This window comes from Pseudorasbora parva, chromosome 17 (assembly GCF_024679245.1).
Source record: "Pseudorasbora parva isolate DD20220531a chromosome 17, ASM2467924v1, whole genome shotgun sequence".
Taxonomy (NCBI): Eukaryota; Metazoa; Chordata; class Actinopteri; order Cypriniformes; family Gobionidae; genus Pseudorasbora; species Pseudorasbora parva.
The window spans coordinates 27,367,829-27,386,731 of record NC_090188.1 but is presented as its reverse complement, the minus strand read 5'-3'; the positions used below and the strand labels follow the sequence as shown (position 1 = coordinate 27,386,731).

General features: G+C 38.5%; 1 protein-coding gene across 1 annotated transcript in view; it reads left to right on the top strand.

Moving 5' to 3' along the window:
• si:dkey-157l19.2 (NHS-like protein 3) overlaps positions 1 to 18,698 on the top strand; it is a 39,255-nt gene extending 20,557 nt beyond the window's left edge. The window contains exons 2-7 of the mRNA XM_067421780.1: positions 23 to 271; positions 13,037 to 13,174; positions 13,288 to 13,331; positions 13,505 to 13,646; positions 13,949 to 14,059; positions 14,166 to 18,698. Of these exons, the coding sequence (XP_067277881.1) occupies positions 31 to 271; positions 13,037 to 13,174; positions 13,288 to 13,331; positions 13,505 to 13,646; positions 13,949 to 14,059; positions 14,166 to 17,473 (3,984 nt within the window). The 5' untranslated portion in view covers positions 23 to 30 and the 3' untranslated portion in view covers positions 17,474 to 18,698. The remainder of the gene's footprint in view (positions 1 to 22; positions 272 to 13,036; positions 13,175 to 13,287; positions 13,332 to 13,504; positions 13,647 to 13,948; positions 14,060 to 14,165) is intronic.
• Positions 18,699 to 18,903: the final 205 nt, after the last annotated feature.

The following is an 18,903-nucleotide window of genomic DNA, read 5'->3' as shown; positions in this document are numbered from 1 at the left end:
ATTATTTCTGTTTGTGTGGCAGGCTGCACGATGTCATCTGGCCGTGACTCTGTGGGGGATCTGATTCCTCCAGATTTGCTGCAGGTGTTCACTGAGGAGCGGCAGGGCGGCAGAGGTAAACGGGGCAGGAGACGGATAGGATCCTTCAGCCGTGCATTCAAGTGGTTGAAGAGCCAGCGCAGGAAATCCCGCCGACGCGCTACAGAGTTACGTGGAGATCTGCTCGCCACTGGATCACCTGTAGAACTACCACAATCTACACCTAAAACAGGTGACACTTTACCACCTTGTACTCCTAAAAACAATGTTTCCTTATATATGTCTAAAATTCTTCAGAATCAGATATCTTTTTTTTTAGTTAACTGTTGGGCCTGTTTCTTTTCTCCTTGCTTGGAAGACTTTTTTGTGTAGGCAATAACCGTATATGAAACCAGTTTCACATCAATCGTTACATAAACGGGTTCTGTAAGTGGAGGCATCTCGGGGAAATTAAATAAAAAGGTGAAGTGCAGCTTGGGTAATGTAAGTTGAGAAATAAATGTAGAAAATCAAGCAACATCATCAATTTATCATGAATAAACCCATCTATTTACTGAATCGTATATTTGGCACTTTTATGCAACACGACTTTAAGGTATCAAGGATTCAGACATTGAAGGTATACACTTTATCAGTTCATTCCTGGAAATTGAACCCACGACTTTGCCATTACTAGGGCCATGCTCTATGAGGGAAGTATTAGTCCAAGATTAGTCCTCCAACATCAGTAAATTATAAAATTTAAAACAAGCTATTTTGTCATATAAAAAACTTTGAATTTGTGACATCTACAAATAAGAAAATTTACATTTTACTGCAATAATGTCCCTGTTTTTAAACGTTTGATACAGTAACATAGCAACTAATCTAACCTAACTGCTGCACAAACTAAAAGTGAGAGATTTAGTTTGGTTTGTGTTTAAAATGTATTTGATCTTAACCCTTAACTTATTAGGTGGCCTTTAAGTACTATGTACTCAAATAAAAAAATAAGTACAATGTACTTACTGTGTTCAAATTGTATTGCAAAGCTCCTTTGCTGATATTGAGGTGGGATACGGGTAGAGTTAGGGACAGGTGTGGTGATATGGATCAGTTTAAGGGTAGGGTTTGGTGTAAGAGAAATGCCAACAGTGTAATTACAAATGTAACTGCAGAAATTAATTACAGACATAACTACATGCAGGTATTTTAAAAATGTAAGTACAATGCAAAAACATGTATTGTACACAATAAGTGCATTGTATCAAGTGATTAATTAAAATGTTAGTACATAGTATTTAAGGCCACCTAATATAAAGTGGGTCCCATTTTGTTTGGGATGTTAGACACCAACCTTCTTAGTATTCCTAAATCAATTCATTATAGAAAAAAAAATTGTAATTATAAAAGGATGCCTGTTTTCCCTTTTTTTGTAAAAAATGTAATAGGAGGGTTGCTTAAGACCTGAGGTGTGTAACAGTGTAATTATTTTTTTTTCTGCACAACAATAATAGAATCTTTGATGACTAAATAAGTTCAGTTTACCTTTATTCCACAAGGTGACAATATCTGCTATACAATGATGAAGTGACGTTTCACTCAGTCACAGCAGCCTGAAAACAAAACAGGAAGTATCATCAGCAAAACTTAAAATGGCTTAGTAATTTGCTGCAGAGTAATTACTGAACGCAATCAAATATTGGTGTTACTGTCAACATATTGATTCTGTAAGATGGTGAAAATGGTAGTTTTGAGATTGCGAATATGAGCCAGATGCTGAATGTACTGATAAACGAGGACAGTGATGATGGTATAAAGCATCTGCTCAAACTGAACCCTTCAAAGCTCCAAAAGGTAACAAAATATGCTAAATTTTTCTTCTGTAATTGTTAACTAATATCAGGAGAGTTTTATATTATCACGACAGGTAGAGCTCCATCCGTGTTGGATATAGATCCGGGTCTCTAAAGACCTGAATATGTAATAATGATTGGCAAAACATCGCATTTAAGGGTTAAACACTTTATCTGTCCTTGTACAGTAAATGTTGGGTATGTGTTTTCATCTGTGGGTAATGTGTTCAGACATTCAGTCATTTCTGTTCAGACGGTGTAATTAGTACCGTAGTCCCATTACAACCTAGAAGAGGTCATTTGTTTGGGTAACTGGCTTTCAGCGTTCTCCGGCAGTTTGGGTTTTGATACCGGTATAAATTATGATGTAGCAATGAGCAGCTTTAATAATAAATAAGAATATATTTCTCTTCTTTTTCCCAGCAGTGTTATTTTGCAAATTTTATTGTGGACTAATATTTGTGGTTAATTCCTTGTTTGTTGGACTAGGGAAGGTTGACACATCAAACATCTTGAGATATGTCTCAAATGCCTATATATCATTGTGTGTATGTGTGCTGAGCGCCGTCTGAAAAAATCTTTGCCTTATGATTATCGCAAAGTCTTGAGTTTTCCGAGCAGAAATTTCAACATGCCAAGAAGATAAAATTCGTCCTCTACTTGAGGTCACTTTAAGTGCTTGCTTTGTGTGTACAAGTCTCAAGTGTTTATTTAAAAGTGTGCAGTATGTTTGTGGTTTAGCTTGGGATCAGAACAAGAATTGGATGCATGTGAATTATCTTATGTTTTTTTTTTTAAATGTGTGTGCTTTGCTTTGTGAGATGAGATGAGGATGAATGTGAAGGTTCCACATGGTCTGTAATAGCAGGGAGACCTTTGTGAAAACACACCTCAACCCCACCCATTTACTGAAGCGTGAATCCACTCAGACAGATACAGAACAGACTGCAGCTTAATGATCGATATGGTGCATAACCACCAAAAATAAACAGCTTTTATGTGATTCTCCTGAGGGTGTGGTAACTGCTGCTGAAGACGGTTCAAAAGCAGCAGGATTCATTATTTAAACCCTTCACACTCACTCTTATTTGGCTGAAATTAAATAGCATGCAGACCACCATGACGCATATAGCATTACACACTGGAGGATGTGACTCACAGGTTTAATGTAACATTTTTCTAATCTAATGGCACAGTACTCTAAAACTGATTGTTTTGACCGATTCACACAAAGATTCATATAAATGATTTTCCGTATTGAATTAAATGTATTTATAATTAACATTTATTTAGCTTTCATCATCTTGAGAACTGTTTCACTGAGTTTTTCTGTGGATTATGGGATTGCCTTCTCCATGGAGAACACATGCCGTAGTTCCTTAGAATTTGGATAAAAGACGGGAGAAAGATTAAGACGCCTACCTTTTGGAACTTGCTTTGCATTGGTAGTGCAACTTTGATGCTTTAAAATGTTTTATCAACTGAGATGTGATCATTCTGGGTTCTTGTGAATGGCCCTGCGTTGATTTTAAGAGTGAGTTACTTTGAAAATACAAAATCTTTCAGTGTGTTTGGTACTTGATAAGGTTATCTGGTGCTGCTCCCTTCTGATATGGTGATGACATTCGGTCTCAGAAAGTGAACTGATTAGATTAGTTTGTCTGGGTAAATTGTTATAGTGTCTTGTGACCAGTTGATTTTAACTATTTTTTTTCTTCTTCTACTTGTATTATTATTTTTGCTTTTTGACACAATAACTAAATAATCACTACAATAGAACAAGTAAAATATGCATAAAATATTTTTATGATGATTATTATTAAAAAAAACAGTTCAAATGTTTTTTGTTTGTTTTTTAAAGAAGTCTGTTGTGTGACCTCAAATGCAGTAATATTGTGAAATATTATTATAATTTTTTTAAGTGAATATGTAAAGATATATATATATATATATATATATATATATATATATATATATATATATATATATATATATATATATATATGCCAAGCTGATAATTGTTATAAAAATGTGTTTTTGTTTTTGTGAAATATCAGAGCACAAATGTGTATAAAGAGATTGCACAGGTATTACAAGGAGAGGGTGAAATATGAGGACATTACTCATGTCCTCACTTTTCAAAAGGCTTCTAAATCATAAAGGATGAGTTTTGTTTTTTTGTGGAGAAATTAAATGCAGAATGTTTCCTGTGATGGGTAGGTTTAGGGGGAGGGGCAGTGTAAGGGGATAGAAAATATGGTTTGTACGGTATAAAAACCATTACGCCTATAATCTTCCAAGTTTTTACAAAAATGTGTTAAATTTTTTCATATTCATACTTAGACAAATAGCTTTTTAAGTTCATATATGCATTACACCACGCGTTATGTTCACAGTATATATACTGTGAACATCAGGTATGGTGTAATGCTTTGTACTATTTATGTGGCACTTTTATATTCACTGTTGTAATATTAAATTTGACTGAATAGACTCCATTGGCTTGCACCCACAGAAATCATTTTTATTGGCCAGATCAGGTAGAAATAACTCCTTTAAGTTAACCACTGCATGTTTTAATTTTTGACATTTTAGTGCCTGAAGAGAGAAACCACATAATATTTAAGTGGTTCTTTGAATGTTTTATGCTATGAAAACATTTGTACCTTTGAGGCCAGTTTTCACTATCTTGCCTAGGGCCCCAAAACCAGCACAAGTTATATAGCAATGTTGGCAGGGGGCTTCTTCATACCTCAAGTATGAGCAATAGTAATGCTTACTTGAGCTAGCACTGCAAATAAGAAGGTCACCCCGCTACTGAGAACACACTTATAAATTTGTTTTGTATCCTGTATCCCAGACCTTGCAATGTTAAAGCTTCCTGTGGGATGTTGCCGGTTCAGTCTGAACAAAGAGCTGTTACTTTAAACCTGTTTCCCATGAAATGTTTCACTGGCACACACTCATACATTCACATACAGCTCTTTCCAGAGTTTTTGACTTCTCCTGATGGAAGATGCTTGCCAGGGTTTACCCACAATCCTGACCTTTCTTCTGACTTTTCTTTTCAACTCCTCATGAGAAATGCCAGTCATTCCTCATCAGCATTAAAACACGATGCCTGTGAACGCTTGAGAGATGAAGACAGACTGAGTTCATGTGTGTGTTTGTTTATTGTTATGCGTGGGTGTGTTTGTGCAGAATTCCTAACCTTCCTGAGCTTTGCCCTGGAGATTCTGACACAATGAACAGGTGTGAAGTTGGGAAACTGGTTCTCAGCTCTTTCTCTGTGTCTAGGTCCTGTGAACAGAACTCAGCTCTGTGCTAGAACTAGACTGATTCAGGCTGACATTTTAAACATAGCCAAGTTTTTCTAAAGCCATAATCTTTCTAGATAATGTCCAACATCCCTATTTAGCTTGGTATGTGTGTGTAGCCCCTTCAAGCCATAGGTTGTAAAGTATTAATTTTAAATCTGTTTCAGCTTGCCTGTTTTATAGCAAATATTCATTCAAAGGTTCAAGCACTACTTCTCAATTGGAATTTGGACTGAGCATCTGAACTTGATTTACGGCAAAAGTGAAAGAGGACATTTCAAGATTATAATGATAATTTGCATGGGGCAATTATGCATTATGAGCACTGGGAATAGTTTGCACCAAGCCTTCAAAACCAAACATTCTATATCAATGTTGCAGTGTTGCAAACTCGGTCTCAAAACCATATTTTAATGGTCTTGATCTTGTCGTGGACAAGCGTGCATTTGAACTCTGTATTAACTCATACTCGAACATATTAGTGGACTTATTGCCGAGTCCACTCGAGTCCCATTCAAAATAATTATATATAATTTAATATTTCTTTAAATTGATTGATACGTCCATTGATTGGATATTTTCAACTGTGCTTGACTGTCGAGACATTGAATCGTGCAAAGATTCTCGCCAGGTTCTCTCACACACCCATAAACCACCCGCTCTCAATTCTATTTTACACTGTGTCCACCTGCCATCAACCTGTAGTGATCCCACTTTCCAGAAAGTTACATTGCTACATTATTTCTCTTCTATTGTCTCTATTGGTTTTGGTATTTAACATAATATGAAAATAAATAAAACAACAACATTAGATGTAATAAAATCCAGGCGTATGGCCACTCTAGCTGAGATGGGTATTTCAGCTTCAATATGTGCACACCCAAGTAATGAAAAAGGGAATCAATTCAAAAGCGCCTCTAAAACATGCCCCTTCCTCGATGTGTGCGACTGTGCAGGGAATAAAAACATCATCAATGTTGTCCATCTGTGACGTCAGTTGGTTTATTATAATCTCTTGAAGCATCAAAAATACATTTGGGTCCAAAAATAACAAAAACTACGACTTTATTCAGCATTGTCTTCTCTTCTGCGTTTGTTTTCAAACCTCAAATAAAGATTCAAACGGTCATGAATCAGCGGATTGATTCATGATTCGGATCACATGTCAAACTGCTGAAATCATGTGACATTGGCGATTCGAATCATGAATCAATCCACTGATTCATGACCAATTTAATCTTTATTTGAGGTTTGAAAACAAACATGGAAGCGAAGACAATGCTAAATTAAGTCGTAGTTTTTGTTATTTTTGGACCAAAATGTATTTTCGATACTTCAAGAGATTCTAACTAACCAACTGATGTCACATATGGACTACTTTGATGATGTTTTTATTGCCTTTCTGGATATATAGCCAGTATAGTGTGCATACACTTAGAGACGCTCTCGGACTAAATATAAAATATCTTAAACTGTGTTCCGAAGATGAACGGAGGTCTTACGGGTGTGGAACAACATTAGGGTGAGTCAATAATGACAAATGTTATTTTTGGGTGAACTGACCCTTTAAATTCTCCCCTACCTCTGCAGCACCGGTTTAAAATCGAATGAATGTGTAAACTAGCACGACAAAATATGTGCAAATGATAATTTCTCAGTCATTGGTGGTTAAACTTGGTCTGTACGAATCACGGAACAACTACGATCCATTAAACCCCTTATAAGAATGTATTTCTTACATGAATGCTGATTTTAAAAGCGCTGGCGAGGAGATAAACATGGCGGGCTGTGTATAGCTCATTAAGGGTGGGGTCTATGCTAATAGGGTAGAGTCTGTCAGTGGTTATGGTCGGGGCCTAAGCATATGTGACATCACACTGCCAGAATCTGCAAACGCTTGTTCTGAGACACTGCTTATGATTCATGCAGATTAAAAAAGAGAGCGCTTTGTATCATTAAAGGTTGGTTTTATACACACACTGCCACAAAACATTTATGTTCAAACACCATATAAAAGTGAGTTTTGCATAATGGGTTCCCTTTAATACATGTCTGCAGCTTTGCGTTTTCCATAATACCAGTAGGAGCTTGAGATTTTAAGAGATGTTGTAGTATTGATCGATTTATGCAGCAATTGTACCGCTGCTGGGTTTAACTGCCGAATTGGCAAATATTACATTAGTTATTTGATATAGGTGTGGCAGGCGGAGGCCTTTCTTACCTTTTTCTGAAAATCTTCCAAAATCGAAAAAAAGATTGTGTGCAAGGGTGATGAACCTGAAATCAGTCCACTTACTTTTCAAAGACTTTTGTATCGGCTTAAGATGAGGGATGTTTGCCTCAGTTAACCTTTACCTGCATTGTGAATGGATAATGCCTCAGGGACAAATGGACAGTTTTCCAAGGCAGATTAAGTTTAAGGCCTGTTTTATACATCTGCAGCAGCATGTTTTCATTTCATTGCTCGTATTAACAGGTTGCAACATTAAAGCTGCTTGTTTAAGCAGCTCTGCATGTAAAGTTTCAACACTCAGCCTACTTGTGCTGGGCTTTGCACTCTAAACGCAGCAGAAACTGCACTAAGCATATATAGGACACAATCTTTTGCAATATACTGCAGCCTTGAACGAAGCAACTCGAAATGTGGAGTGAACGAGTCACCCATTGTTTGATTAAAAGATGTCTGTCAGGCTTGATGCAAGTTAGTACAGGTCAGAGACAACACAAACAACACTTTCCGTTCAGTATGTCTGGCTGAATACAGACTATTGAAGCCGTTTATAATTCCACTTTTGAGTTTGAGTTCTGCAAATGCTGTTATTTAACATTTGTATGCAAATGTGAGCCCCCTCCTTTTGTAAATTAGATTTCATGTAATTCAAGTTGGTTTTCAAGGTCCAACTTATGCCAAGCATTTTATAATTTACAGCAATCATCCCAAAAAAAAAGACTCATAAAAATAATTGTATGTCCTGTCACACTGACACTGATCAGTGATGGGCCATACCTCTTGTTTCTTTTCTCTTTTTGTTTGGTCCTGTTAAAGCCAATAGCCTAATGCAAATAGCTCTATTAAATAGTTTTTTAAGGTAAAATAGCTTCACAAAACACTTTTATGAATATTTATGCATACATGCATGCAGTGCATGCCTAATTATTTGTTATTTCTTATTTGTTAAAGCTACACTGTGTGATATTTTCCCCCATCTAGCGGTGTAAAGGTATATGACAATCCAGTGAATATTAGTTTCTGTTCCTCTCAATTCCGATTTTGTTTTAACTCCTACAGTGGCCGATTTAGTCCAAGATTAACATGGCTTCCAGTTCGACCTCGTTCATGACTGCCATCGAGTGTTATAACGTGAAAAGCGAAGCTTGTATGTCCCTCTTTGGCTAATGTACTTTCAAGATGGAGGGGCAACATGGCGACTGGCATTCGAACCCCTCACCCGTATGTATTTTCAATGGCATATTATAAACTTATGAAAATACTTTATTACTTGAAAGAAGTAAATATATATTAATGTATATTTAAAAATGTAGACATATATTTTTGAAAGAACTAAGTGTTTTTAGCTAAGAATAAACTAAAAAAGTTACACAGTGTAGCTTTAATAAGTTGATATTCTGATTATATTCTTTTTCTAAGAACATTTTACCAATTGAAAACCATATCAATCTTACCCACTATTAAGATTGAATATAATCATTAATAGGCTAGATCTTATTGTTAATGAGGGCTTAAAGAAAAAAAAATGCCTTATATTCTATAGATGTGCATAATTATTAGGCAGTTTTTTTTTAATGGGTCAAAAAAGAGATTTAATTCCGAAATGAAAATTCAAAAATTATTAAATGCCCTTATGAAGGATGCAATGCAGAAATTAAAATAGCTTAACCACTGGACAGCAAAATGGTCATTTTGGTCAGCAGGGTCACGGCAACAAAGAAACGGGTCAAAAAGAAAAGACTTTCTGGTGGTTTCACACTTAATTCTTAGTCTCCAGTACCTTCATTTTCCAGAACTGCAAACTAGTAGTACAGAAGTACAGAGACTTTGCTATGGCAAGGAATCCTGAAACATGTCCAGAGCTTTAAAATTTTTGCATCTGAAGTGTTGTGAAGTTGTGAAATACATGAAGACATTTTTTAAAATGGTTGTATGGAGTGATACCACCAGCACCAGTTCAAGTCAGACAACAGCGGCGGTTGCGAGGGAGTCGTGCTGTGAGCTGCTACTAACAATGAGCAAGACATGCCTTTCAAGGTAGGAGAGTGACTTAAAATGAACTCCCAAAACGTACTGCCAGATTCTGGAAGGAAAAATCTTCAAAGAGTGGTACAAGAGGAAGCTGTGCTGGTTATGAATTATGCACATCTGAATAGAAGGCGTTTTCACTTGAAGCCCCTATGTGTGACCTGAACAGTCCCAAAGTGCTGCCCCCTGCTGTCCAAAAACACAGCAATTATTGTTAGGGCAGGGCAGTCCTGAGCTCCTGCCAGCACACACATTGCCTGTGGGATCCAGCTGCCACTGCCAATGATGAGAACTGAACTGTGCGTTTGCATTGCTAATCTCTATCATTCATTCTAGCACATTGTGTTCCTCTTTCTTCCTTGTCTTTTCACCTTTGCCTTGACTTTACTGATTACTAAACATTTAGTAACCTTTATTAAATCTATTCCGAAGGACAGCAGGATCAGGCGCCTTAATAAAGTCTCTCGTGGTGACTTTGTCAAGGTTTCATTCACAGAACTGAGATGAACTGTTTTTCTGTCACTGTCTTTTGAGTCTTTGACAGGTTTTGCTTTTGATAGATAGCCATAACCACCATGAAACATGAGGTTAGTTCAAATAAAACCAAATGTAAAGCTGCTCTGGGAGTCTTGACTTTTATCTCAATCAAGACTGTTTGCAGCTGTTCTGACATCAGCCCTCAACAGGTCCAGTCATGTTTGAGTTTGTCTTATTTTGTGCTGCTTTTTATTTTGCTTTCTCAGAAGGTTATCAAGTTTTCAGAAAAGTCTCTGAAATTCTGAGAACGCTTTCAACAACTATTCAGGTCATGGTATAGATTATATAACCTTTAGACATCAACACAATACTTTAGGCACACACACACACACACACACACACACACACACACACACACACAGAAAGAATATTTACCATTAGATTAGATCTTTCGGATTGGATTCATGTCACTAATGTAGTTTTATCAAAGAAATAACTTTAAATTCTGATTGGATAAGCCATGTTGAAAGATAAAATATTGATAAATACACCTGACATGCAGATGTGGGTGCTCATCTAACATGTTAATGCTTTTGGTTTCTACTGTCTAGTCAATTGAATTGCTTCAGATTTATATTCTTTCTGGACTGGAGAAGGACTTGTGATCTGATTCCTGTCTTTAAAATTGAACATGTCTTTATCATATTACCTTGGTCATTTTATAAAAGCAATAAGGACATTAGGTATTTGCCTCATGGCTAAGAATGCTCTTTTGGCTTTATATACAGCATGATATCTTTCTCAGAGCTGAAAAGATGTGTTCTGTGGTTGTTCAACTATTTTAAATGTTCCAGAACCATTTCAGGAACATCATAACTGGTTTGGCTGTCTGCATCTAAATACACTTTCACTTTTTTGGTACATTTTTCTTTATATATATATATATATATATATATATATGTATGTATGTGTGTATGTGTGTATGTGTGTATGTGTGTATGTGTGTATGTGTGTGTGTGTGTGTGTGTGTGTGTGTGTGTGTGTGTGTGTGTGTGTGTGTGTATATATGTATGTATGTGTATATATATATATATATGTGTATATATATATGTATGTATGTATGTATGTGTATATATATATGTATGTATGTATGTATGTATGTGTATATATATATAGAGAGAGAGAGAGAGAGAGAGAGAGAGAGAGAGAGAGAGAGAGAGAGAGAGAGAGAGAGAGAGAGAGAGATGTCCTACAGCCCAGAGAGCGCCACCCACTCTTGCATATACACACACACACATATCTATATATATATATAGATATGTGTGTGTGTGTATATGCAAGAGTGGGTGGCGCTCTCTGGGCTGTAGGACATGTCTAGCCTGGTTTAAGATGGACTGAGTTTGGGTTTTGGCATTCTCACTGCGGTCCTCGCGGAACTAATAAATTAAATAATTAGTGCAATATTAAAGGGTAATGTGTGAAGGGTAAGGGCAGGCCATGGATCAAACATAGAACTGTTTCTTAACCATCTACAAGAAGGTTAAAGAATTGATATTTGTTGTTTTGCTACTTTGATAATTATTGAGTAATCTGTCTTTGTTCTTCAGGTTGAGCAACAGGTTTTGTTTTCCTTATGTATACCTCTAACCTCAGAGTTTCTTTCTTCTCCTACTCCATCTAGTGTTGAGAAAATGAACAGATTCAACAGCAGTCTTAAAGGGATCATAAACTACATTGTTTTATTATTCTATAATGTTCCTGGGGTGCACTTATGATTTTTTACATGAAAAAGTCATAATTTAGAAATACATTTTTACCCTGATTTTTCAAGTGTAGGTCTCTGCGGGATAGTAATAGGAGTTACTAGATCAGTGGGTGAGGCCAGAAACAGAGGGCGTTTTTCACTGCGTTAGGGGTGGGGTGGGGTCGGGTCCGGAGAAGGGGATCAATTTCATTTCATGTTTAATGAACATTCTGCTAAAGCCCCTTTCACAATGCACGTCGGACCCGCAATATTCCCTGAACATTGCCTTCTGTGTGAAAGCAACCACGTCCCTGAATTGATTACCGAATTGAACCCGGGCCGGGGACCTAGTAACATTGCGGGGTTCGATCCGGGACGAGCGCTGTGTGAACAAAAGCCAAAACTAATGCCGCAACGGATGTGATGTAGTGATGACGTGGTTATCGTGCGACTCCTAGAGCTTGTTTTTTTCAATAATACAACACTGCAGTGCCAGCATAGCTAGTCGGTGTTTTAAACGCAGAGAGTGTTCATATACAAAAGAAACTAAAATTAAACAAGCAGAAATGTGCGCCAACTGAACACAAGTCGAGACCACGGAGCTCCTGAGAGCTCCAATGAGCACTTCCGTTTTGCCTTTCCTTATTCTATGGCGCCAATCTTTTTCGACTCGTACATTATACGTCACATCCCGATGTCACGTGTCAACTGGATCCGGGACCGTTACGGGTTGTGTGTGAAAGCGCACATATTACGGTATTTCGCTGGCAGTATGAATGGACCAAATCTAGCGGCCCGGGAACAAATGCTGGGTCGCATTATCTGTGTATTTGCCGGAATCGCAGCGTGAAAGGGGCTTAAGAGAAACAATGTGAAGTTGAGCATTTAGACACCTAGATGAAGAACATCTGAATGTATGTGAATCATTACATATCAGAAATCACTGATAACAGATCAGGCATTAGAATTAACACTACTGTCAAATCCATACCATAAAAGTCTGTTTTTAAAGCCCGCGTCAAAATGCCGACTGATTTACCAAAGAATCCACAGTGAAATGTAACAAATACAATTAAACAATGCTCAACAGAGACGTTCACATTGTTGAAAATAAATAACCACATTCCTAGCATTAGGATCCTTTGAAAGGTATTGCTCTTCTCTCCTCAAATCACTAACACGCCAGTGGGCAGGGTCTTTCGTTTTAATTTTGTTGGCATGCAATTGTTTCTGTGTGTATATCTCCTTTTAAAACATCAAAGCCCTGTAGATTTAAAATATCCTTTTCTTTATTTGTGCATTTGTCTGTCAGCTGCATAAATATTATATATATTGAATGTATTACTTACTGTTTCTCTCTCTGCAGGCCTTAAAGAAGAAGTTGTGGGTGCTGTTTCTATTCAGAAGTTCCAAGAAAATGTGTTTGTGGAGGGTGATCGGCCTAAATATGTGTTGGACCTCCACACAGAGGCCCAGCAGGGCCTAAAACTGCAGCAGCAGGAGGGTGAGAAAAATCTAACTCCAAATCAGAATATTAATAGACTTCCTTTTACTATGAACCAAACACATGTAGCAGTTCATTTTACATGCTTAAGAGAAATTTGTTTTATGTTCCAGATGATAGGACTGGGATGGACTTTCCTGATGACCAAAGTATGATTGTAAGTGTTCCTCCATGCATCAGTCAACCCTCAGTACCCATTAAGATTGTATTAAATTCTGTTCTTTCTAGAGTGACTGCCTACTAGATGCTTGTGTACCTAAACTGTTCTATACTTTTAATTGCTGATGAACGATTATAAATTTAGAGTTTTAACCATGCTGCTTACTTTAGTCAACAGTAACAGCTCAGACTGAAGTCAGCATGGCTTTCAGTGAACTGAGAGGCTTTGAGTCCGAGAGCACAGCTGCTGATTCTGTTTCGATGTGCTCCTCCATGTCCTCGCGATCAACACGCTCAGGACTCAAACGCCAAGGTGACACTTTCACGCATAAACACGTTATCAGTCATATCCATTTTTGCCATAAGAAGACCATGGCCTCGTATCCTCATAAAATGGTTTACAAATTAATATTAAAGGGATACTTCATCGCTTTTTCATATTAAACTATGTTATTCCCTTAACTAAGACGACATACCTCTCTCATCTAAGAGACGAGAGAGGTATGTATCAACTCGTATTAGTTAAGGGAATAACATAGTTTAATATGAAAAAGCGGTGAAGTATCCCTTTAAATATACAATGCCACAGCAACATTTTCTATTTCCTTTCTCCAGCCTCAACATTTAGACCTTTGAAGCCAGACAAGACTGCAGAGAAGACCAAGTCTCGTAGAAAACACATGAGAACTGTTGTAGGAATTCCTCGACACATCCAGAAAGAACTTGGTATGGTTACTTCTGTCTTTTGTATTGTACAGCAGGCCTTTTTAATTATTTAGTGGAAAACATGGTATGTTTATTAATTTTGTTTTGTAATATTTTGTACCTGAAGGGTTGGACAGGGCAGCATGGATCACCACCAGTCCTCTTGATGACCAGCTGTCCAATGGAGACATGATCATACCTGCAATATTTTCCACTGTGGATGGTGCATCTACTAGCATACAAGATCATCTACAGGGCAAAGAGAATCTGAACACAGTTAAGAAACACAAAACAGGGGTCCCCACACTGGCAAATCTTAAAGATGACATCCAAAGGTCCATAAATCATTCTGTAGATCCAGAAAACTCTGGAGCAGACACTCTAGTTGTTCCTTGGACAGAGAACCCAAATGGTGCGGTCATGTCCATCTCACCTCAGGCCACATACATGTCTAAAATCATTCCAAATGCTGTACTTCCACCATCTGTGGATGTTGTGGAACTCAGTCGCAGCCGAAGTCGCAGCAGTGTCCGAACCGTCAGCAAGAGCAGCCTAGTGTCAGCCAGCCCAGCGTCCACCCGTCCATCTTCCAGAGTCTCTTCAAATTATTCCTCAACCCGCTCAAACTATTCTGGGTGGAGCAGTTCAGGATCATCAGAGACACTAGTATCCGATTCATCCACCATCTCAAGCAGTAGCACTCCCCGCGTGGCCAGCAGGGGGAGTCAAATTGAGAACACTGCTAGACAAGTCAAGCTGAACAACCATGGTTCCCATGTTCCGAATAGAACTACTCATGTGAATGGGGACTCTATAGAAGAGGAGGACAGCAGAAAAACAGGATCTGCTGGTGCTTTCACACATAACCTATCAGTGATGAAACGTAGCAAGATACCTCCAGCTCCTCCCAGCAGGTCACACTCCTTACATGGGAAACAGACTGGGAAAAGATCTGAAAATCCTTACTACTTGGCTAAAGTCAGCACTCCAGATAGATCACCATACCCCACTGTCAATTCTTTATCTGAAATGAAGGTCACCACTAACAAGTTAAGCTCCAACGGACTCACAACAGTCCCATTAAAGGAGATCCAGCCAGTCAGCAATGTCAAGAAAACTACACCAGCTGAGCTAAAGACATACGGAAATAACCTTCAAGTGTCTTCTGTTGGCGCATCCAATTCATACAATAATGGCACCAGTAAGCTTGCTGAACTGAAAAACACCCTTCTGTCTGCAAAGTTAATTCATGGTAAAAATTCTTCCCCAGCTGTAATGGCTCTCTGGTCTCTGTTTGACATTCCCAACCAGCCCAAAGTACTGGCTCCTCCAGCGCCTCCTCCAGAGACCTGGGCTCACAACCAACGTACTTTTGAACTGCTCTGTGGACCTGGCCCTGTTAACTATGCACGCTGGGCTAAAAAGAGAGGTCTTAAAATTGTGGATGAACCAGACATGACCTCATCAAATTGTGACACAGCATCAGTGTTGCAGGCAGTGGAGCTAAAAGGCAAAGTTGAATCCTTAGCACCATCAACCAGTGTGACCTCATCCCCATCACCTCCCCCAGAACATTTCCCACCAATACCAAACATCAGCCAAGCCAAACCTCCACTGCCCCCTCCAGACTTTATTCCTCCTACTCCTACGCTAGCTGCCAAAGCTATAAAGGACTTGACTTCTTGGATCCCTCCACCTCCTCTGTTTCCTCCTCCGGCACCTCCAGGAGGCACCGCTTTTGCAATTCCTCTTGCTGTGCCAAATGATACAGACTTCCCTCCACCACCCCCACCGTTTTCGCCACGGGCTATACTTACAATACCTCAATTACCACCAGATGTTCCACCACCACCACCGCAAGAAGTTCCACTGCCACCACCACCAGCACCACAAAAAGTTCCACATCCACCACCACAAGAGGTTCCACCTCCACCACAACCACAAGTTCCACCACCACCAACACCACCACAAGAGGTTCCACCTCCACCACAAGTTTCACCTCCACCAACACCACCTTCTGAACCACAGAAAACCCTAGCCCCTCTGAAAGAATCCCAATCTTCGTTAGTAACATTATCTGCAACTCCTCAACCAATTAACATTCCTCCACCTCCTCCCCCTCCACTACCAACTGATGTAAGATCTCAACAAGTCACTGTTCCGCTTCCTCCTCCATTACCTACTGATGTAAAAAAGGAGGACAGACTAGAGACAACAGAAACAGTGAAACAGACAAGCAATCCCTCTCCAGTCAAAGAGGATCCCTCCAGTCCAGTGGTCACCCAGTCTCTCTTACAGATGGTTCGTCTCAGGTCTGTAAAGTCCAATCAGAGTCAGGCTGTAGATCTTGATAAGCCATCACAACTCAAACCAAATTCAGGTGTCAATCAAGAGGTGCCTCCAAAACCAATGAGACGGTCTTTGATTATGACATCACTGCCTCCTGATGTGGAAGCTCTGTCTGGCACAGAGCCAAAAACCGAATCACCGTCTGTCAACGTGCACACAAACCCAACCACTGTATCAAATACTCAGATAGAGTCAACTGAAGTAAAGACTAATTCAAATAACATTGTTGAAAAAAAAAAAAACACAAGTCTTGATCCAGCATTCTCATCAGTTACAAGTCCAACCACCGAACCAAGTAACACTTCAGCCCCTACAGAACCAGCAACTAAACAACCTTGTTCTGCACCAGACCTAAACTCCCTAACACTCAAGGAACAAATCCAAGTTACAGCACCTGTCCCTGCTACCCTGCCGAACACAATGGAACTAAAGGACCAATTAATAAGTGAGCCAAAGACTCAACTTCAGGCACAAGAACTCAACAAGCCTCCACAAACTCCAGAGAAGCAATCAAGCGCCGTTGAAATACCTACAAAACTAGAGGCTGAGCAGCCTAAACCCCTCACACTTAAGCCTACTGTTTCTTCCACACCTCCTGTAGTGTCTTTGCCCACTAACCCCTCCATGCGTCTCCAGGATGCTATTCGCCTGAAGGCTGCCAATATGTCTTCAAATGACAAGCAAGCCAAGCTCTTTGGTCTGCGCTCCCCTCTCCCAGTCGTGGCTGGTGGCACTACTGTACCCAACTCCCCTGCATCTACAGCCAGCTTCATCTTCTCCAAGAGCCCAAAGAAGGTCGTAATCGAGACATCATCATCCTTAGAGGTTCAGGCTGATCTGAGGAGGACTCTGGTGGAAGAGTTGGCATCCGTTTCTGATTCAGCCAAGTCGAATGACTCAAAACACAAAACTGCTAACAAAGTTCCTCCACCTATTTCTAAGAAACCCAACGCTAAGGTTGAGAGCGTTGTTCAGAACTCTGCAGAGGCAGAGTCTGTTGCCAAGTATGAGCATGTGCAAACAGAAACTGTACAAACTGCCGGACAGGAAGTACAGACAGAGAACTCTGAGAGAAAAACGAATTAACCAATATATGCACAAATGATTTAAATCTTAAGTTTTTGCTTTTTCGCTGATAACCAGGCTTTAGATCTTGGGCTCAAAATGCTTAAGCAATTTTGAAATATAAAATTCTTAAAAAGTCTTTATGTACAGATAGGCATATTGCACTTTTTGTACACTGGTTTAGTGTAACTGATTCTCATTCATGGGAATACATGTCACTGGTATTTGGAAACGATAAATATTCATATTTTTATTTATGTGTCCTCAGTTCTAGACAGAAGCCATGCTACCTTCTTGCACTGTAGAAAACAGCAGGAGAGCACCATGAGAATGATGTTTGTAAAACAGAGTTTACCAATCCACCTCTATAGTGGAATTTTAGAGGTATTGGTGTAATATAAGAGCATCACAAAAGAGATGAAGGTAAAGAATGTAAGTAAGATAAAGAAAGAAATGAAGGTAATTAATGCAAGTAAGATAAAGAATGAAAAGAAGCGAAGCAAAAAGAGGAACAGTAAGTTGGGATTGTGGACTACTGATTTCGGGGTGGGGCTGTGTGATTATTCTTTTTTCCATCTATGATGTTTGCTGTGTACTTTTTATAAGTCTATATTTACTTTAAAAACACCAAATCAACATATGTGATTGTAATAATAAATGTAGCACTCCCCGCCCCATGTATCCATGAATAGGAATGTAGACAAGGAATCTAATAAAGTATACGGGAAACAGAATGATGGAAGCAAATGAATAGAGTAAAAGCTGTTTTCTCACCATTGACTGTGCAAGTAGGGCCAAGGAGGTGGTCAGAAAGTCATGACAACGAATAAGAGGTCTAAGGTGTAAATCTCTGTTGAGTGATTTCTATTGGTTAATTTGTTTTTATTTTCACATAGAAGTTCATTAGTTTACTCTAAGTTTATGTATATTACAGTATACACAGACCTTGCAAATAAAAAGAAATTAATGTTTTTAATATATGATTATTTTTCATGCACTATGCTAACTTTTTTGATTTGACGTTCCTTTGATTTCAGCACGCTCTTTATCTCTTATGATCTCTATAAGGGAGATGTCTAATATTGTTCCAAAACAGATTATCAACCAAGATAATCATGTTTATTCATGTCTAAAAATGTCTCATCATATGACACGATTAAAGACTGTACAAAGTTATTAAGTAGCTGAATAGTGATTTGGCCAATCTTTTTATTTAATATATCAGGCACTGCAATATTTCATCATTCAAATAAAAGAATACACTATGAACGTTTTACAATCACATGCATTTTGAGAACTATTGTATCAGAATTGTACTTTTTAAAACCCTTGCACACCATAGACCTGAACAAGTTGGCAAAAAAAGTTAATACAAAAAAAATCAGTTAATTAAGTAGAACTGGCAGATTTTTATTTTGTATTTATAGATTTGAATTGTTTTTCATTTGAAA